This window comes from Hippocampus zosterae, chromosome 9 (genome assembly GCF_025434085.1).
Source record: "Hippocampus zosterae strain Florida chromosome 9, ASM2543408v3, whole genome shotgun sequence".
In the NCBI taxonomy this organism is placed as follows: domain Eukaryota; kingdom Metazoa; phylum Chordata; class Actinopteri; order Syngnathiformes; family Syngnathidae; genus Hippocampus; species Hippocampus zosterae.
In genome coordinates, this window is record NC_067459.1 from 12,145,256 (window position 1) to 12,161,918 (window position 16,663).

At 43.1% G+C, this 16,663-nt stretch overlaps 2 protein-coding genes across 2 annotated transcripts in view; one reads left to right on the forward strand and one right to left on the reverse strand.

The window, feature by feature from the left end:
* Positions 1 to 16,663, forward strand: part of LOC127607401 (PRELI domain containing protein 3B-like) — a 157,842-nt gene that overhangs the window by 100,669 nt on the left and 40,510 nt on the right. The gene's annotated exons all lie outside the window — the stretch shown is intronic.
* ipo9 (importin 9) lies at positions 207 to 14,806 on the reverse strand. The gene is made up of 24 exons (XM_052075676.1): positions 14,567 to 14,806; positions 11,767 to 11,828; positions 11,561 to 11,647; positions 11,277 to 11,478; positions 9,678 to 9,766; positions 9,505 to 9,591; positions 9,305 to 9,424; positions 8,830 to 8,930; positions 7,656 to 7,726; positions 7,431 to 7,582; positions 7,271 to 7,369; positions 7,086 to 7,192; positions 6,715 to 6,854; positions 6,475 to 6,637; positions 5,712 to 5,938; positions 5,453 to 5,601; positions 5,101 to 5,229; positions 4,752 to 5,027; positions 4,270 to 4,436; positions 3,054 to 3,187; positions 2,819 to 2,938; positions 2,603 to 2,716; positions 2,449 to 2,525; positions 207 to 841 (listed from the first exon to the last, which is right to left on the reverse strand). The coding sequence occupies exons 1-24, from the start codon at positions 14,715 to 14,717 to the stop codon at positions 731 to 733; spliced, it is 3,135 nt and encodes a 1,044-aa protein (XP_051931636.1). The 5' UTR covers positions 14,718 to 14,806; the 3' UTR covers positions 207 to 730.

A 16,663-nucleotide genomic window follows, 5' to 3' on the forward strand; every position in this document is an offset into this window, starting at 1 on the left:
GTATGTAAAAATTAACTTTTTAATGGCTTGTCTGGAGAGCCTGAACGTGCATCATACGTAAAACTAAACAACAAAGTTAATCGTTGGCGAGCTGCCTCTTTCTGAAAATGCATCTTAGTGAGCCCTAATACCACACTATTTTGTAACAGTATAGGGGTAACATATTTTCATAGCCACTAAAAGTGCATTAGAAACCCGGAAAAAGCTGTCTGTACAGACTTTTATTTAGAAATATTTTTTTAATACCCACATTTCCGCGGGCACAAGCAAACGAAAAGGCTGGGAATCAGTGAAACCGCCCCCATGATGATAAGAAACAGTCATTATTTCCTTGGAGAATAAGGACGACAAAATTTGTGAAGAGGAAGTTCTTTTTCTTCTTGTTGGGTGGAGGTGATTCTGTCTGTGTACTTTTCACACACATAAAAACAGGCAGCGTTATAAACAGAACTTGTCAAAGAGTTCATATGTCACAGTTCACCTCGCCCACCATGAAAGCCTTGACCTTCCATTCAAGTCTCCTGTTCAGTTTCTAAAGTGTCACCAGGACACAGTCCTTTACAAGTGTGGAGAACCATGGTGCCCGAGAGAAGTGCGTTCCATCTATTTCCTCTGCCATCAGCACATATTTGTCATTCTTTTTTCCGGGCGATTGATGCCGTGAGTGGCGGTGACGAGGCGACAGAGGAAAGGCAAGCAGGAAAGGATGAAGGGAAGGAATCAGCAAGGGCTAGAGGCCTATAGACTGCAGCGTTTGTCTCTCGTTGTTGTTGAGGTGGCCTGAGAACATGCTGTAGCACGGTTGCTGGGCAAACTGGGTCAGGAAGTCTGTCAAATAGGCCTAGGTGGAAAAACAGGAAGCGAAAACGTCAAATGTGACCCATTGTAGCAAAATTAGTCAGAACTCATTCAGGTAGATTCCAAGACATGAGGCAGTAATGGTTCAGTAGATCAAGCTTCTTCCCCTTTTATGGATGAAAGTATTATTTTCATGAAATAAACACCATGAAGTGTTCAAAAACTACATGATGAAAAAGGTACTCAGCAACAGTCAGTCCCCAAATACAAGTCAGCAATGGCTCATTAGTGTTGTTAGAGATATTCGCAGACACAATCCCAAACATACGGTATCAACATAAAGTCATGTGGCTAATTTTGTACTCATTTCAATCATGAGTGAGCAAAAATTATGCCGGAAATTGTCATGAACTCGAGCATAGTAACAGTTGGTATGCTAGAGTTCATTATCACAAAACACTGGCCTCAGATTGGTTTATAGATCCTTCTACCCTAATGTCTTGTTTGTACGCCGTGTGCCAAAAACATACACGTTCGAGGGCAAGTGGTTGAGGGCACACGGTCCAGTGAGTGAGTTAACTGGAGTAAAATAGGCGCCAAGACCATTTTGTGTTCTCAACAACTGTGTTGTTTACAGTTGCTCTATTCGTTCACCTAGAGGTTTAAAAAAAGGTCTGATACCGGCAGTGATGTTTCGTTTCAAATCATGGTGATGGTGGTGGTGGAGTGGGGGGTCAATTGTGTGAAAGAAGACGGGCTATCAAATCTTCGACGTGACCACTGTTCATAATCAAAACATACAAGGACATGCTTTGATGACTTTATATCAGTTTTTTAAATCTGTTTCATGTGTAGTGGGCTGCAAGATCGACATTTGATTGTAAATTCAAGTCAAGTCAAGTCAACAGTATTTATAGAGCACTTTCAAACAGCCATCGCTGCATACAAAGTGCTGTACATGGAGCGATTTAACATACAGGAAGACGTGATGCTTACCTGTTTGCATACCCGTGCAAGTTTTACTTTGCATCGCCGTTTAACAATCTGTTAATTATGCAAGAATAATTTTTTTACGCTGATGGTACGTCAAAACATTTTTATCGATCTTGCATACAGTGTCCCAGACGAAGCTCAGCTGAGACTACGAAATGGCAGTCGACGATTTCAACAAAATCAAGGCAGTTTGAGGCCAACAGATCGAAAGATGAACACGAACCGCTTCTGGGTGAGAAGAAACACTTTTCATTTGTTTCATGTCGAATAAAAACATTTTCTTAATACTGTATACACGCATTTGTAATTGACATGTTTATACTGTCCTACATTTTCATGTTTTTATATCTCTAAAAGTTCATGCATTATTGCAAATGGTTACAACCAACTACCGTTATAACGCAGATTCGTTTTGTCCCCTGAGGTACATACATTGCAACCAAGTTCGACGCTATAAAAAAAGCACGCCGTAGCAGTCCGACTAACAGCCGTGTTTATGCGGAAGTCAGGTGGGCAGGGGCGACCATCACATGGACATTGAAAATAAGTACTGTACAGACAAATGACTAGTCACACCTAGGGATACTTTAAATGAACCTAATATACATGTTTTTGTAAAGTGGGACACAAAACAAGCCTGAATGCTCATGAGTGTACCTGAAGGTCAATCTGATCCAAGGGATCATTTAAGGCATCGGGATCATCTTCGTTATCATCGTCGTAATAGTCATCATCTGGAAGACAGAACAAAATGGTGTACGTTGAAGACACTATATTTGAAGTCGACATAAAGGAAATACTGTGCATGTACCATATTTGTTGGAGGCAATGAGGTCTGATATCAGTTGCCCTGCCAACCCTTCTTCGTCATCGTCATCATCCTCGTCACCTTCTTCCTCCTCCTCCTCACACATGCTGTTTGAATCTAAGGCCAAACACGAAATGGTGAGGAAGGATGGGTTGAACAAACATCGCGAGTCAGGTCAGTTCTTTTAAAAATCGAATGACCCCAAGTCTCGCTCGTCACCTTGGCTCCAGTCGGCTGGGTTGGCTCGGCTGGCGTTAGCCTCCACGACGGTCGACAGTTCATTGATGATCAGTTTAAAGATTTTTACCAGCAAAGGAATGTTGGTCCAGCGCTCCGGATCTGCCAAAGAGACGGGATAGCAGATTCAAACCATTTCACCAAGCACAAGCCCCCCCTTCAAATCCAATATTTGGCATTATGGTGAAGATAAATTAAATTATTTTTGGGATCTTACTCTTGGCTGCTTTGGAGCGAGTGCGGATGCCTTCCGCGGGGTTGTAGATCTCTTCCCCCTTCACCATGATGTCTTGGAGACGCTTGTCGTCTGTGTTGAGGCTGTACTGCAGCAGTTTACAAAGAGCCACCGTGCTGCAGAGAGCAGAACATGACCACCATAGCCTTAAGTATGGCTGGCATCGGGCGGAAATATTGTACTGTACATTTTAGATGCTAAGTTGTACTTTTTTCATAGTTTGGCTGGTTCTACGACTTATACTCAGGTGCAACTTATATATATTAAAATTGGCGCTCTAACTGGCAAAAGCTCCACTCCATAATTCCACCTTTGGCCACAAGGCGACACAGGATTCTAGGTAAGTTTTGCTGAACTGGTTGCCAGCAAATCGCAGGGCACACATCGACGAACAACTATTCACGCTCACAATCACACACGGGACAATTTAGAATGTTCCATTAATCTGCCATGCATGTTTTTGGAATGTGGGAAGAAATTAGAGTACCCAGAGAAAACCCACGCAGGCACTGGGAGAACATGCAAACTCCACACAGGAAGCCCAGAGCCGGAATCGAACCCTGCACCTCTGCACTGTAAGGCAGTCGAACACCGTGCTCCCGGTCTTGGTTTTTGTAGAATGACATTTCCCCCAAAATGTGACTTATTCTCCATTTTTCTCTTCTTCAAGATACATTTTTCGATTGGTGCGACTTCCAGTGTACTTCAGAGTGACTTATATTCCAAAATATATGGCAACTCCAAAATCACTTCTTTTCAGGAAACCCCAAAAGTGGCATGTTCAACAATTAACATTGCATCATCAAAGACAGCAAGCCATTTTTCAGCACATTAGCTTGTTCAACAAGTTGGAAAAATAACACCCACCGATGTGAAGTGACCAATTGTATAGATTTGTGGAAAAAAAAAGAAGACAGAAATTTTATAAAGGAGGTTTCGGCCCGACGACTGCGTTATTTAACATATGCCGGTATATATATTTTTTAAATTAAACTTTTTAATTTAATTTTAGCCATGAGTATGATAAAACCACCAAAGTGGAAAACAACCAGTTCCTTGATAATTGGTTGAACTCTTTGAACACTTAATTTTGTTGGATATTTCAGTAATTATTTTTCCATAACCTGTTGGTTGAGTTCCCAAATTTTGACCCATTTGACTTTGGGGTTTGCATAGTGTAGTGTATAGAAGTCCTGACCTGACTTTACCCTCGTACTGTCCATAGAAGAGGTGCTGCCTGCTCATCCACTCCGTCATGACGAACTCCAGGGCAGGTTTTCCCGTGGGGCCGGGCAGGCTGCAGAGGAAGTCCAATAAGGGCTCCAGCTGGGAGTGAACCAGGTGGGCAAACACCATAATAAGGGACTGCAGTCAGAGAGGGAGGACGACAAAGGAGAAAACATGCATCATTTCATTGGTTCAACTTATTTTACAGATACAATTTCAACTTCTATGTCATGTTTGTTTCTTTATTGAACATATAAATGGATAACAGAAATTTGGAAGTAAATGGAAGTAAGGACAAATATGTCATGTCAAAATTGTCTTCACAAATATAAATAAGCGCAACCTGTATCTTAATTTGCCACCTTAAAGGATTGGTACAATATGGCTTTATCGCGGTTCCATTCTTTTCACAAGATTTGTGGGGTTAAAATGTTGCATTATGCTTTCACTTACCTGCATGACACTCAGAGTCTCTGCTTGCTGCATCTTGCTCAGGATGGCTCGGAGAATCTGGTCCAGCTGCTCGCCGAGCTGTGTGCCAGCCCGGGAGATGAGCGTAGACACAAGCCTCCCAACGAATATGGCAGTAAACTCTGAGGTCCTGGGGTCCAGCAGCAGGTTGACCACCTGCATGACGTACCAAACGCCGCTGTTGCCCTGGTCGTCACGCCACTGCGCGATCTGCTCCAAGGCAACCGAGACATATGCCCGCAAACACTCGCCGCCGTTCTGCAGGAGGAAAGAAGCCATTTTGCTCACACTGGTCCAATAATTTGCCATCTTGAAACTCCTCATCCTTTACCTGCATGACAGTGTTGTCATCGGTGCGTAAGGTGCACTGTGCCATTACAGGGAATGCCTGGCAGACCAGCATCTCAGAAAGGGGCGGCTTGGTGTTGCGCACGACCGTGGTCAGTGTGTCAATGGCTGTCTGTAACGTACACCACACTATGAGTCAAAGTGTAGCGTTTGAAATAAAACAAAAAGGACTACGGATATCCAAAAACAAACAAACAAAAATACATTTTATGTATATATGTAGAGAGGAAGAGAGAGAATGAATTGATCATAAGCTTTGCTGGTTTATCCAAGTAAAGAAATTTAATTGAAGGCCTGTTTCTGTATTGGCATCATTGTACATCTTGCTAACTTACAGCACAGAGTCCAGTCGGGATTTTATCAGCAGGGGCTTGCATGATGCTGACCAGCGTGGGAATGAGACGTATCTGCATGGGTCCCTGACAGCCTTCGATCTGGGACAGTTCCTTGAAGATGCCCTGCGCCAGGGAAGCCACCACTGGGTCTGAGGACAGCAAAGAGACATTTTGTACATGTGCAGCAGTACTTCTGTTTCCAATTAAACGTTCTATCGTTAACCATTGGAAATAAGTGCGAGAGGGAGAGGAGCATTACCGTTGCTGTATTTGAGGAACACAGCGATGGTGAGGGGACAGATCTTATTCTCTGCGCTAGTGGTGAAGGCCGGGTCGAAGGTACACACGACGCACAGTGTCTCCATGACCAGCGCCAGTACCTCTGAGTTGAACTGGGTTGCCAGCTGCACCAGTCCCTCCAGGACGCTGGGCAGGTAGGGCTGCAGGATGTGTGTGTTCTCAGACAGCTTCAGCTGGTCACAATACCTGGAGTATACGTAATACACATGATTAATAAAATGACCCATTATTGATATGATAATGAGAAAACGTAAGTGCCCCAATTGTCGGATGTAGCTCTGATTCTCAGAACGCAGTTGTGCTTTAGAAGAGGTTATCAAGTTGTGCTTTGATCTTTTACGGCAGGATTTACATTGGCGGCTCAAGTGATTAATTGAACGAATTGTCAACATTGTATTTCCATTTATTGTGTTAGTGTAGTATCCGCATACATGCATTTGCCTTTAGGATGCGGGGCCTGGTGGGGTGGTGAGTGTTGCCAAGTTTGCTTGTGAGTTTCTGGGCATGAGTTATGTCGAACAACGTCATCTGCATTGAGTGTGCTGACAGTGTTTGTATTATACTGTTCTCTTAGTCTTTAATAAACGCCTGAAAATATGCCACTGGAGCAATTTAATACATTGGAATTGTGTCACTTACGCCATGCGGAGGAAATCCTGCCTAAAATGCATTTCTGAACAATTTCAGTGCTTGTGCAATGAATGGCATGGCCCGGCACTCACCCCCAGATGGCCCTGACTGAAGATACACGCACAGATGGTGGCTGGCCTTCATGGAGACCGCTCACTGTGGCCTGCAGGAACTGCTGGATGAGCTCAGGCGACATTGCGGCTGTGAAGCGACTGGCTGCCCACAGAGCACGGCCGAGGAGGAACGGCGACACCGCTGGTTGAGAGAATTGGATGATATATTCTTCAACACATAAAGTGTTGGTTTAGTTGGGCATTCGGTTTCAGACTCACTTGCCAGGTTGAGGTCAGCCAAGACGACACTGGCCAAGAAGCCGTGCATGTCAAACTGGATGCGACCGTTTTTCACGCTCTCAGTGATGATGCTTTTGACCGAGCCGAGTGCCAACATGCAGGCCTCATGAATCTTCCACCTGGGAGAAACAAACAAGAGAAATTTAAAGTTTAAATTTAAAATCCTCCATCAACACAAAACTTCACAATCACTCCTATTAACAATTTAGAGTCTTACAATTAAAAACAGAGCTGGGATTCGAACCCAGAACCCGAGAAATGTGAGACAGACATGCTAACCGCAAAGTCCAAGATGAGACAGAAAAATCCCAATATTAAAGCCAGTTAATGAACAAAAACAAGAGGCTGACCAATGCTGATTGCCACTATTTCTGGCTTGCTCCGCCTCCTGAAGGTGTCTGGTGGCCGCCGCCGCCAATGCTACAGCGCTCTCATTTTGGAACTCGTCAGCAACCGCCTGCAGACGAGAGTTCAAGTTCATCAGCAGGAGAAACTAAGGTTCCCTTTGTTTATGAAGAACAGAGTATTGTCCTACCAGCAGCAGGTCCTGAGCGGAGATCCTAACAGTGTAGGAGAGCGTGTCATCGTCCTCATCCTCCACAAACTGGTGAGGGTTGGATGACCACACTTTGATCTGCGTGAAGGCGAAGCAGTCAGTACAGCATGAAACATTCACCCCAAACGCCATGTCTCACCTGGTCCTCCGTCATTTGCATGTAGAGAATGATGTAATAGATGAGCTCGGGCAACGCCTTCTTCACTGTGCCCTTAAACTTCTTCTTTTCCATCAGTGTTTGCACAAAATCGAAGATGCTGAAAACCAGATTCTCAAAGCCCAACACTTCACCTGCGACAGTCAGCAAAATGGCCAATGAGTAGGTACTCTGGGTAGATAGTTCGCTTCATTGTCACAGGCTCACCATCTGAGTCGACGGGATCATCCACTTCCTCTGTGTAGTTGACTTCCGTTCTGACATAAGTGGGCATGTTGGTTAAGGGATTTCAAGTTTTCATTCAAATATGCAAAGGGCTTATTCAAGCACAGACTTTTCCACCACTCTACAGCCGTGATTCCCTTCCATGAGAGCGGATGAAGAAATTACACATCCAGTTTGGTGTTTCTTGAAATTGTCTTCAAAACCAAAACCAGTCTGTTTTGATTTTTCATTGGCTTTTTTTTTTGTTTGTGCCATCACCGCCAAAGGGTTCCAGTAATGGCGAGGAGGAAAAATTACAATGACCAACCATAGCCTTGGAACTTAAAACCTAAAATAAGCAATTCATCCATTTTCTATCGTGTTTGTCCTGAATACATTCTGAACACTCTAGAAAAAGCAAAGATAAAGCTGAGATTCATGCCATGGGACCTCTGAATTGTGAAGCGGACGTGCTAACCACTAGACTGCCGTGCAACGCAATGAATCGAATGTCACAAAGCTTTTTTTTTTTTTAACTCCAGCGCCAACTACAAAGTGCCATGATATGACAGCACTCTGCCAATGCCTTCCTGTGGACTCTCCATTGCGTGTCTGTTATTTTATTATTATGCAGTGGTTAACTCCTTGCAATAATCATCTAAAAGCTATGGATTGTAGGTTAAAATGTTAATGAAAACGCCACTTTTGTGAGATTGTGATGATGGAAGCAGGATTTCTTTTTCCATCTCTTATCACTGGTTCTCAGCTGTAGCCCCATGACGACCTGCATTTAGAGGCAACTCAGCATGGGACGATTGACCGTTTATTGTGCTTTTAAAAAGTCATGGGTTCAATAACCCTGATGACAGTCCATCTCCTCTTCTTTTTGGAGGGGTGGTTTCATCAGGGCACATCCTGCTGCAATAAGATTGGCTGCTTGCAGACATTCTAAACGAGCGTTTAAAAATGAAGTAAATTAGACACATTTTGGGCAAACGGTTGAAATTACTGCTTTACATTACTTCCGAGGGAAAAGTAGCTTTGAAGTAAACTAGAGAGTTTTTCGAGAGCGGACCTATCCAGTGAATGGATGGAATTTGTGGTCCTCCACCGAACAAAGCAATGCATTCAGTCACATATCTGTTGATTGTGTAGAATGCTTCCCAAAAAAGGATATAAAGCCGCACTTTCAGTGAGTGTGTTCCAAACGATGGGCAAAATCTGCTGCATGGAAGACGCCATGGGCTTAGGGAAGTTCTGTACCAATGCCGTTATTGCCTGCAAGAAGAAGGTGTCACGCTTATAGTTTCCATTGAAGCAGGTAATAGGGGGTCCTTGGTTCGTAAAGTGTTGTGGCAGAGTGAGACGAATTTGATAAAGTCAACTATCATTAACATATGCCAAGGCAGTAATAAAGTTGTAGTCACAGTAAATGTCTATCTCTATACATATTAAACGAGAGAGCCCCGGGTTGGGGAATGTTTTTTTTCAAGTGTGGCTGCAATATAGACACTTCATAACAAGCACAGAATGCTTATTTTGGCCATAAAACAAAATAGGTATAATCTGCTCAAGTTTTTTTAAGCCACTGCCTAAACTGGTTCATTATTGTATTTGTAACCACACTCTATAGTGTTTTTTTTTTTTTTAACCTTGAGGACCTCCATCTTCAGGCCGCTGTCGGACGAGGGTCCGTCTGGCATCTGCAAGGCCTGCACAAATGCTTCTGTAAACTGCTGCACGACAGGGAAGATCAAGGCTTTGGCTGCACCCTGAAAACACAGAGGAAATACAGTTAAAATATTTGTGTTATATTAGTGTGGATAATTTCAAATTCTGAGTGCGCCCTCACCTTTTCAAGCGCCTCAATATCGCAAATGAGGTTGGCACAGGTGGTGAAGATCTCCACGGCTCTAGAACGGGTACGAATGCTGTACACCTGCCACAGTAAAAATGCAAAGACAATTCATACATAAACAGAGCCTGTTAAATTGGCCGGGGTAGGAAAGCAATGAGGGTGGTTACCTCAGCCATTGTGAAGATCTTATACATCTCAGGTAAGATGACGGGAGCCACAAGCGGCATTTGTGTCTCCGTCACTTCCCGAGTAAATTCTGGAGATGCAAAGCAACGCGAATATTGTTTTCACAAATTTAAAAAATATATAACCAAACAAAATCATAGTATTATTCACCAATCTCTCGTTCGACTAATTGCTATACAGCAGGATGGGAAACGTCAAATGATTGAAGGGCCCCATAATTTTTCATTTGTGCTATTGGGCATCTCGAAGCGGAGTGTGGTCGCAGGCCACATGTGGCCTGCCAGTTGCCCATCCCTGCTATACAGGTAGAATTGAATAATCTTTAAAGTTGATTTTAGAAATTAGAATGTAGTTTTTCAAATTGAATATTTAAGATAGCACTATTAGTAACGTTTTGCTAGTTTGGTGGGAGGAATCACATGCGTGTACTAATTTGTTAGTGAAGTGTTAGCACATAAGGGGTTTGACTATTCATGTCCCACAACTAGAAGATTGCAATGCATTGAAATGTAAGATATTTGTGTATTTAGTACCTCACCTTTCTTCTTACTTTCTTTCTTTTCTGATTGATATAAAAGTGATATATTAGATATAAACACATAACGGGGTAGGACTAGATACGTTTTTTTACTTCTCTCTAGTCCCTTGAACATAACTGTGTTGAATGAAGACGGATTTCTTGCTTGTTTACTATTTTATTTACCTTATTTAATGTCAAATTATTACTGTATATGTTTTATGTTTAATAAACAAACCAAACAAACACCTGCATTAAAAAAATTGACTGTGTCAAAATATTTCGCTCTATGTATACTCAGATATTTTGAAAAATTACATTATGAGAAATTATAATGCTCAAAGAAGAAAAAAGAAGAAAAGAAGAATATGAGAAATGTGTGTACAAAAATTATTTAAAAAAAAAATATATATATATATATATATATATGATTAAAAAACCGTGTAGTTTAGACATTATTTTATTCAGTTTCGCCCAGTCCAGAACGGCTTCAATGCATACATAAAAAATGAGATACAAATGCCGAAAATTACCTGTGGATATTTTAGTTTTTTTTTTTAAATACCGGTATCTGATTTGAATTTTACAACTCCAAAAATATTTTTGCAAAATGTAAAATCCAAACACTTTAATTTTATACATTTATTAGCAAAACACATTGTCCAAAATGTTTAAATCATACATGTGACATTGTTAAATAATTTTAATGATATCATTAATGCTAGAATGGAATAATAGAGTGGACTACCATCCAATTCTATTGGTGATAAATATATTGATGACCCACTCATTGACGAAATAACAATAAACTACAGTTGAAAGCACAGCGATTGGTAGATCAGCACGCTCAGCCCAGGACAAGCAGATTCTGGGTTTGAATCCTAGTATTTCAGTGTCAGTATATTCTCCCAGTACATACATGTGTGGGTTCCTTGTGGGTACTCCCACAGCCCAAAAACAAGCATGTGAAGTTATTTTTAGAGCCTATCTTCTCTATAGGTATGAATGGTTGTCGCTCTGTGTCAGTGCTGTGATTGACAGCTGATGACTCTTGTGAGCGTACCTGTAAGGACCCTCATGGCCCCGTGCACAGCACTAACGTCTCCGCTGACCAACATTTCCATCAGCAGAGTGAAGAGCTGCGGCCAAGCCTCGGGCCAGTCCCAGTGTGCAATGGCTGACACGGCGTACGCGACACTGGAGCGCACCTTGCTGATGGATTCGCGCAGCCCGCTGGGCAGCAAGCTCCTGATGGCGGCTTTGGCCTGCATTGAAGAGGGAAGCAGAGAAAAACTTCACTGTGGGTTGTTGGATTCTGCTGGAGCAAAATTGAGGTGTGTTTGGTACCTGGTCGGTGGTTTCAGGGGGGCGGAACTTCTCCGAGTGGGAACACCAGTGAGTTTCAACATACTGCTTCAGGATGACTGACGCTAACTGAGGACAGGGCGGGAAAGGTTGTACAGTCAGGACCTAAGATGCAGCTAAAACACTATCGATTCATATCTGAAAGACTTTTGGATCTGAAACGCACGCCCATCTTCACACAAACACACCTGGCGGATGGCGAGAGCTCCTTGAGGATCGACTGTCAGTTCTGCCAGGTGGACGCCAAACTCTACACACAGTAGAATGAAGGAAAGAAAATATATTTGAAAGACATTCTGCATTACTGCTATTTCGTCGTATGATTGATAATTCTTCTACTTTTTTTAACAATTCATATTGTATTAAATATCAATAATTGTATACTGTGTGTAAACTAAAATACATGGATATTGATATTCTTTAATGGGAATTTTGAATAATGCAAAAAAATTATCTACAATATTTATTTATAAATAATTTTAGATCTTTAGCTACAATGGAAAAATAAGATGTCACAATAAATATAAATTAACATAAAATAAACACATAATTGCAATCTTCATATTGGATTGAACTGCCAAATTCCAGCTTGATACTTATTATAACTGCACAGCCTAACAGTACCCTGCTTTTGTCACATTGTGAGGGTCCAAGATCAAAATGACTGCTTTCATCTCAAAGTGACGTGCGGCTGGGGTGGACAATGTTCCTGCTGACAAGTGGGGGCCCGCCTAAAGGGCCCACTTCCATTGCTGTACCAACTAACGCAAAAGTCACTGACAATGGACACGTGCAAAACGCTGTGAGCTGTTGTTACTGTAAGCAGCCATTTCAAGTGACAATTATTTTGTTGAGGCTGCTATTTTGGCATAGTGGTGACAGAATAGCTTCCATCGCCATGCTCACACATAAGATGGATACATTAGGGCATTGTTGCAATCTCTGTACTGATAGAAGGACGATGATGACGAACCATTTGCACCACAGCAAAAAAAAAATATGCTGTAAAAATACAATGGTGCCTTGACTTACAAATAACCTAACTTTGCCATTTTGTTCAACAAGCCTTCGCGCGGTTCTCAGCAAACATTTGTGTAACAACAAGCACTAAATGGTGACAGATTTCTCTGAGTGACAAATATGGTGGTGGGGCGGGGGGACTAAGTTTATCACAAAAATGGTTTGAAGCAAAATTTCTTGCCCTGAGGCATTGAACACCATCATCACCAACATTTCCTGGTCATTGTGCTCCAGCTAAACCCCTCATGACCTTTTCATACTCTATTAGTACCCTCTCTTGGTGGAAAGTTCACACTGCAGCCCCGCCATGTTAGGGCACATCATGTCAGGCGTCGCCCACAGTGATTCCAGTGGAACCTACAATCGCCCCCTTTAACGTACAAATGTAAATTTTTCATTGTAAAATTATCTCTATTTATGTACAATATTGATGTACGAACGGTCTTGGCATGGTCATGTCTCGATTCGATAGATATATCGCCCAACCCTAGTGTGTTTGTTATTTGTCAATATGTAGCATCACGAATTAAGAGAACGAATGGTTAATGACAGTGTAATGACAGCACAGAGCCGTCCTCCGCATGAGTTGCGAGGTGAAAGTTGCACCGATATACAACGCATTGACCCAATCGCCAGATGCTGCCAGATCGAATGAGTGGTTAGTCAGTTAATTATTAGTGAAACTCTTCTTTGCTTATTATTTGGGTATGTATTATAGTACCTCATACTGGCCAATATAAGCACACCAAAAGGAGCGCAATTCCAAGAGGCACTGAAACATAAAATCTTGATGCCCAAAGTAACAATTAATGGATGTATCGCAATATCACCCTCCCAGGTTCAACATTGATTCCACAAACCCTCCAAAATGCCGACCAAAGCAAGCAGCAGTGAGGTGAACTTTTAAATCGTACATTTGAAGTCATTTTAAATTCCCTTATAAATCAGGAACGCAGGATATAGTGCCCCCCAAAAAAGTATTTTGTAGGCGGTGCTCATAAGAATTTGTATTTCCCTAATGGCTGTTCGTTGACCGAAGCAATATATGTCCAAAAATTTTACACATATATGTTCGCTTCATGAACAGTTATGGCAACGACATGTAACCTCAGTTGTACTTTTCCTCAAGCACATTTCAGATATGCATCTTTCATTTGTTGTGAATTTTCCCTCGTCATGAGGCCGAAGAAAGTGAAAAGTGCAAGTGATTGTGCTTTGTATTAGGAGTGACAGAAAACTGGACTACATATGCCCTGAATTGAAAATGACAACACTTCATAAAAAAATTAACCATTCCCTCAAATCTGAATTTTCACCATGTCTAGTTTTGATTCAACTTAGCTGTCAGGCTGTCAAAATCATTACTGCTGGTATTCTGTCGCCAATTAGCCCATGTTACATCTTTTTGAAGGACACATCACACATTCAAACAAGAGTACACATTCAAACTAGGGCGGTAGGGAAGAACCTCTACCTTGGTCAAATGAGATGTACCGGGTAATGGTTTATATGTGCTGCCTTCGAAGACTGCGTGAGCATTTGCCACCCGGAAGTATACGTGACGTGATATAGGTTGATTTAGAGACATTTAGCCCCGGATCCCCACGCAATGGAGACCCTTTCGCGGGGAAACTGTCAGATTGAGTGACAGGGAGTGGTTACCATAGTAACCGTGCCATGAAAAGGACTACCTCATTAAGCTAGTTTTGATATTGTTTCCCCAGTGCACTACAGTTTGTTTTGACATCAAATTACCTGTTGCTAATTGATACGTAGCCAATAGCTTACGTGTTAGCCAACGGAGACTGGACTAATTTCGGCTAATGTGTTAGCCGAATAGACAGTCAGCTTGTCCGCATGGCACGCGGTGTCCCTCTCCTCTCCCCCTTCTTCCCGCTCCCAACGCCGTTTACCCAACGACAGCACCCGGGACCAGGTCAGTACTCTCTATTCTCGACCGCTCCTCACCTTCCGTCACTTCCAGCACTTTAATCTGCTCCTCGGCGGCGGCGCGCACTTCTTGAACCGGAGACAGGATGGCCGTCAGGGTCTCCATGAGAGCTTCTTTTAGCCCCTGCTGGACCGGGCCGGCCACCGAACCCGACCGAACAGCGCTCATGCCTGCTATGTATCGTGCTGTTTTTATTCTTCTCCTCCCTACGGGTACTACTTCTACTACTCTTGCTGCCACCACCACCACTGAAACGAGTCAATCCACCAGCAGCTGCCCAAAGAGAAGCAGCGAAACTCGGCCACAAAACACTCAGCGCGCCAATGCATGGAAAAGCCGGAGGTGGGGACTTTTTTTCTTCTACTCTCATTTTGATGGTTGACAATCAGCTTTTAGTACACAATACTGCCTCCTATCGGCCACGAGTGCTAATGAACTGGAACCACATACGTTACGTTCTTAGTTGAACTTTAGAAGCACGTAATGCATATGATAAAAAATGACGTGTCGGGGATAATGTACTTGTACACTTGCCTGACTTGTGTGTGGGTAGCGTAGATTCGGTTCCCAAAGTAAAGATTCGGTTCCCAAAGTAACGGTGTGGATGCGTGTGTGAATGGTTGTTTGCCTCGACTGTATATGTTCCCTGCGACTGACTGGCGACCAGTTCAGATTATAGTCCACCTTCGGCCGGAAGTCAACTGGGATATACTCCAGCACCCCCCCCTTGCGACCCTGTTAAGGATAAACTGTGTTAATATGGATAATAAGAAGAATATTTAGGATGGATGGACAATCACAATGAATGACGCAGTTTTATGGGACATTTCAATCTATGAGAAGGGACACTACTTTAGGAGGCTGAGTCAGAGTACCCCCCCCCACCCCCGCTCTCGCAAGGACACGAACATACGACGATTCGAGGTTACGAACGGCGCGCATTACAGGAGTAGGTGGAATGAAAAAAAACCCACGCTCAGTTACCACAATTTCAAGGACTGGTTTGACGTCGTCACATGGCATAAGAGTACAATTACTACTGTGGTATATGGTTTTTGCTGCTTCGCTGGTCTTCAAAAAACACTCGGTGATCGGTGGCTGTTTCCCGACGAATGAGCACTTCAGGGACCACGGCTGATTGGGAAAAGATTTTATTCTACCAATGTCAGAGTGAAGTCTTTCCAAAAAGTTGAGTGGCCCAAGGCATGGATGTAAAAAAGCCCCCCTCCCCTGTCAGGCCCGTATCTTTTATACCTGGCAAGGAGCTGATGTCATGGCTTTGTGCACCAGCTGCGGTTTTCAATCTACTAGTTTACTTCAGTCCTAAAAAGGAGATCTTGACCAGCAAATATAGAATAGAATCGTGTTACTGACGCCAGGTGGACATTCTAAGGCCACCTACAGGAATAGAGAGGGAATTCCAAATTACACTTCACTACTACTACTGTACTACTGTTTTTCCATCCAATTGTTTCATACTTGTCCGGGCTCTCCCTTAGAGATAAGGTGACAAGCTTGGTCATCCGGGAGGGGCTCAGAGTAGAGCCGCTTCTGCTCCACATCGAGAGGAGCCAGATGAGGTGGCTCGGCATCTGATTAGGATGCCTTCTGGACACCCAGGTCACGCTGGAAAGACGATGTCACCCAGCTAGCCTGGGAATGTCTCAGGATCCGTCAGGAAGAGCTTGAAGAAATGGCTGCGGAGAGGGAAGTTTAGGCTTCCCTACTAAAGCTGCTGCCCTTGCGACCCGACCTCGGATAAGCGGCGGAAAATGGATGGATGGATGATTCATACTTATGGCTTGCAATGGTTTCTAAAGAAAATAATGACTTCTGAATTACTGTCATGCGCCCTGCAAATGTAAGTAACCCAACCTGCGTGTGAACAACTTTCGTGATTTGGGATAGACTCCACATTAAGGGTGTGGAAAATAATCGATATTAATCAATACATCGATGCGCACGTGCGCGATGCGAGTGCATCGGCTCATTCACTGGGTACGACGCGATTGACGGGTGAAATCGAGATTCATCGCGATGCATTGGTGGGTATCGGTAAAATCCGATTCAAGCACCGTTTTATTCATGTTAAACGTCACCTATATGCCCTTTCC